The 5,476-nt window shown below is 35.4% G+C and overlaps 1 protein-coding gene across 2 annotated transcripts in view; it reads left to right on the forward strand.

Annotated features, from left to right (window-relative positions):
- The window catches only part of LOC106883112 (solute carrier organic anion transporter family member 1B1), a 41,639-nt gene extending 39,390 nt beyond the window's left edge, over positions 1 to 2,249 (forward strand). For both annotated transcript variants that reach the window (XM_014934006.2, XM_014934007.2), the window contains exon 11: positions 475 to 2,249. In XM_014934006.2, the coding sequence (XP_014789492.1) occupies positions 475 to 740 (266 nt within the window). In that variant the 3' untranslated portion in view covers positions 741 to 2,249. The remainder of the gene's footprint in view (positions 1 to 474) is intronic.
- Positions 2,250 to 5,476: the final 3,227 nt, after the last annotated feature.

Raw genomic sequence — 5,476 nt, forward strand, 5'->3', positions numbered from 1 at the left:
TATATATATATACATATATATATATATTGATTAAATGTATTTGTAATTATACCTTTCTACCCAAAATCCGAGTATCAATTCCTCATTATACCTCTTTTTATGACCATCGCAACTATCAGATGCCAACTTGTTCCTTGCCACTGAAGCGGCAAGGAATATTGTATGGCAGTTCATGCCGTGCAATATTTTTGTAAAGTCGGTTACAAAGAAGTTGCCTTGCTCATGACTTTCAAAGAACTTCCTATATTAGTAAGTTATTTGCAGTTTATGATCAGCTTCAACATCTGTTGAATCAACGTCTACAGAAAAAAACATTTGCTAACTGGGGAATTCTCGAGGATTGAGATTCTGAAGGCAAGTGGATTGGAAATAAGTGGATAAGGCGGGAATTGTGGTGTTCGGTGAGACATACAGAACGGACAACGTAATCTAATTTTTTCAAGTGCAATTGTCAATATTTTTTTTCTCTTTTAGGTTGGACATTTGGCCCCATTGTGTTCGGAAAATTGATTGATACTACGTGCTTAATTTGGTCTTCAACGGTAGACTCAAAACAAGGCTCATGCGTGTTTTACGACACACGTCGAATGAAAATCCTGAACTTTTCAGTTAGCGTGGGTGTTAGCTTTCTCTGTGGCGTCATAATAACAATTGCTTTATTTATTTTCATTAAAAAAGAAAACTCAAAGAAATACCAAGCAGTAAAGACTGTATACCATCAGGATAGTATTCATCAATGAAAATTAAATACTTATGAATAACTGAAAATCCTGATAAATATGTATATTTAAATATGTTTGTGTGTGTGAGAGAGAGAGAGAGAAAGGGAGAATGATTATATGCGTGTGCAAAATATAATACTACTCATATGAATGAGTGTATGAGCGAGTATCCAAAATGATCCTCGAGAATATCGACATAAACAAAAAAAAAGTAATAGTTGGTTTAACGTTCAATGCAAGATAAGAAAACAGAGGTGTATTTCATATTTCGAGCTGATGTACTTCGTCAGAAAGATATTTAGAAGAAGGAAGTTGTGAGAGGGGGAAAAAAAAGAAGAGGTAGATGATTCAGAAACATATGGTGTCTCTGTGTGAAGTCATATTGTAACTGGTGGAGACCGAAGCAGAAGAAGTGACAAAGAGCGAATGAAATTTCATGCTTAGAAGAGCAACAGGAGAGGTTACAGTGCAAAAATGAAGATGTGTTTATATATTTGTATAGTTTTAGAGTATGTAAATCCCAAATACATGTGTGTACGTATGTTTCATTTTATTAATTATTCACGTTTTATTGTCAATGTAATTACTATAATGTATGTATGTGTGTGTGCGGACGCGTGTGTGTATGTATATATATAATCACACATATATACATTTATATGTAATGTATTTTTGTTGTCATTGTGGCTGGTGCTGAGAGTACTAGATGACCAATGTATGAATATAAATGCATACGTACGAAAATACATACATACTCTCCTCTTACAACAAAACAATATCCCACAATGCATTTGCAGTACCAGTGCTGATCCCTTCATTTGGGATACGTGATTGGTCTGTAGAGGAAATCCACTCCATAGATATCAAAACCCGTAAAATCCTGACAACTGGGAACTTCCACAGAAACAATGATGTTGACAGGTTCTACCTAAGAAGAAATGAAGGTAGTAGAGGCCTGAGATCAGTGCAGAGGGCTTTCGAATGCCATATGGTATCACTCAGGCAACTGCAATTTTTTCAAGTTTTCATGTTGTCTTGTCCTGTACTTTCCGGGTTCAATTAATGAAGAATAATATCACTCCTATAAATGAATTTCCTTTGCTAATCCATCTTTTGCAAGCAAAAGTTTTTACAGGCAAAAAGTTAATTTTATAAATTCTCCGTGAGGAAACCGAAATGAAGACGAAAATGCTAACAGAACATCAGTAGATGAATTGACACGAGTCAGAAAACACTACATCAAATATGAGTCAACTAGTTTGAGGCAAAATGATCTGATCCCATTCATATTCTCGGGGAACACCTTCAGTATATCGCAAGTCTCTTCCTGGATCAAGCTTGAGATGCACTTGGTGATACTATGGTAAACCAAGAATGCGATTGCCTATCTTGGTGATGCCTTATTCATTTAGATTCTTGCTTCTCCCTTGTACATTTCATTTCTGTCTTTGTTGCATTCAGACATGATCAAGAAGTAAATTATATAAATAAGAAATATTTTTTCATATAATAAATTTCACAACGATTGTTTTTCCTTTTATTTTTATTATTTTTTTTTGTTTTTTATGTCCATTAACTTATCAAATTTTAATATATCTTCATATCTATTTTTTTTTTCTGACTAATTATTATTTTGGAAAATTAATTATACCAGAATAAGGTGTTAATTTCTTTTGATAAAAGAAAAATTGGCTTTAAACGAAAAATAATTTCTTGGTATTTTTTGATGAAGGGATAAAAGCATTTAAATTTAAATATAATTTTAGCATTTATTTTACTTAGCACAATTTTTTTGCAGTTTCTCTTCGTCTCAAATTCATATGATTGGCATCCTCATGGAGTATCACTTTTTCAACAGAAAATTTGTTTTCTTTGGAATGTTCAAAGAGCATTTAACTGCTATAAAGAGAATCCTAACGAAGAACACAGGCTGAGACTACAAGCTGCCAAATTCACTCTTCATAATGCCTACGACACTATCGAGGAAGGGAAATTTGACCGCATGATTGATCAAGTCAATGCAGCAGAGGCAAATTCAATGCACAGATAAAGCTCGAAATTGATCAATGAGATAAACAGAAGGGAAGCAGCAAAGTCGGGCATCATCCATAGAAGCAGCTGGGAGGAGTGTATCCAAAAGGGGTATCAACAATTCAATCAATTGCTCGGAAAATTTTCCTCTTGTAAGCAATGAAGATGAAGAGGTTCAACCTGTTTGCAACGATTTCACATATAAAACCTGATCCTTTGAATTCGAAGAACTTCAGAGTGCTAGGAAGAGACGGAAGGCGGGAAAAGCTGGCCGTGATGGAATTTCCCCTCAAGTGGTGCAATCTGGATGAAATAAAACTGGAGTTTGCGAATAAGCTCTTTTAGAACCAAGAGAGTTCATAACAGTGGTCCGAGACTGACTTGATACCAATCCGAAAGTCAGGAAAGCTCAGCAAAGAAACTAACTTCAGAAAAATTGTACTGTCTAATATCTACTCAAAGTCATCAACCGAATGATCCTCAACAGGATTCAACCGGTGTTAGATAGCCATCTGCGACCAAATCAAAATAAATTTGGACCAGGGAAATCCACAAAATCTCAGATCTTAGACCTGAGGTGTATCATAGAAGGAGTTAAATCAAAACAGTTACATGCTATTATAAGCCTCATGGATTTCAGCAAAGCGTTTGACACCATCCATCGTTAAAAAAAGGTTGAAAATCCTTCGATCATGTGGCATTCTATACGAACTAGGTCTAGCAATTGCAAAGACCTGCGACAAGACTAGAGCTCGTGTATTCTCATCTGATAAATAAAAATTATTAAATGCGCATTTTTAAAGTCTAACCAGGTTCATGGACCCGGTTTCCCAGTTTCAATGGCGTATGTGTTCCCCAGCTGGACGGGACGCCAGTCCATCGCAGCGTTACTCATTTTTTGCCAGCTGAGTGGACTGGAGCAACGTGAAATGAAGTGTTTTTCTCAAGAGCACAACGTGTCGCTCGGTCCAGGAATCGAAACCACAATCTTACGATCATGATGCTAACACCTTAACCACTAAGTCACGCGCCTCCACATTCTCATCTTATGAAGAAACGTAATTCTTTTAAATTCTATCTGCGGTGCTGCAAGAAGATACGCTTGCATCTTACCTGTCTGCAAATTGTATTGAATTATGCAATGCGGCAGACTATAGACAACAGTGGCGAAGACATTGATTTCACCACAGACCAGCAAAGATCGCAAAGAGAACCAACAGTAATCTTCAGAAATCTGGACTTTGTAGATGAGGGGTCCGAAGTCTGCAACTCTCTCGCAGATTTCAGACCCGTCTCCGTTGAATTATTCTACAACAGTTAGTTTAACTACGACTTCTACGATCAAATGGGAGGTAACTTTAATATTTTTTTTTTTTCGTATTCCGTTTTTATTCACCCTTCCACTTCTTGCAACAACCACCTTTGCGTTTCCGCCCTTTTTTCTCGTGGTCTCTAATGTAACAGCGACCTGATATTTAAATAGAACAGGTCACGTGCCCAGAAGCTAAAGATCGCTTGAAGGCACATCACACGTTATAAAAACCAACCTAGCCACGTATCTCCAGAACAAGAACTACTAGTAACTCTTACCTTAATACAGTGTACATTAAATATTTATCTCTCACAGGATTGAGTACTTTTTTGTTGATCTTACCGTAACAGAACAGTAAGCTATGTATACATATATATACACTTTAGTGGCCACTCTCAAATTATTAGGGAGCCCTCTCAATTTTGACAACTTCTTGCTTCCCAAGTTCATTTTTATTATTTTTATTGTGTCAATTCTGACACAGTTTATTATTTATTCTGAGAAAACTTAACTATACTGTTTTCCCAATAAGGTCACAGGAATAAAATGGCTATAAAATTTAGGCATTACTTTCATTCAAATTTCATTACTTTCCCACCCACCATAAATTATTTTACTGCATAAAATTTGACGAAGTTTACTGAATTAGATTCCGGTCATTGCAAATTTTCATTTAAGTGTAACTAGGGCAAAGCAAATAAAGAAATAAAGTACGTGTACTGTTTAGGTGTTGCACATATGCGTTAATGTTCCTTTTTGAGCTCATATTTCATAGTAACATTTTTCTTACTTAGCTAACTTTCTACTATAATATCTCAAAATTTATCAGAATACCGGTCCTATTCAAAGGACTTAATCACGTTTAATTTGGTCAATAGTTGAATAAGTGAAAGTGCATCGTCGTGAATTATTTATTAATTTTCAAAAATATATATATTAATCAAGTGTATCTGACCTTTTGTCTATAAAGCGACTTCTAAAGAAGAAAAAAACTAATACAACTAAAACAATTGCAGCCTGGAAGGTGTTTATAAGCCATTTAAGAAACACACATTTAAATTTAATTTGCCAAAATATTTTCGTCGCTTTGAGACCGAGACATGTTCACTGACAAAATTCCGTGCTGCATCACTAATAAAGCCCTAATAAAACTTTGTAACACGATTTCAAGTTAAAACAAAGCATACAAACTCAAATGCTTAATTAAACATATTAAAAAGCAAAGCAAAGCAGTGAGGCTTGAACTCACCTATTATTGTGAATTACGTATGGAAAGTACTGGCTTTAAGTACATCGCGCTTATCGATTGCGCAAACGGGGAAAGCTAACTTCGTTGTGCAAAATTAAAGCCAATACGTCTAAGTAATAATAATATACATACATTGTGTGTGTGTGTGAGAGAGTGTGTGTG

Source organism: Octopus bimaculoides, chromosome 2, assembly GCF_001194135.2.
Source record: "Octopus bimaculoides isolate UCB-OBI-ISO-001 chromosome 2, ASM119413v2, whole genome shotgun sequence".
Taxonomy (NCBI): Eukaryota; Metazoa; Mollusca; class Cephalopoda; order Octopoda; family Octopodidae; genus Octopus; species Octopus bimaculoides.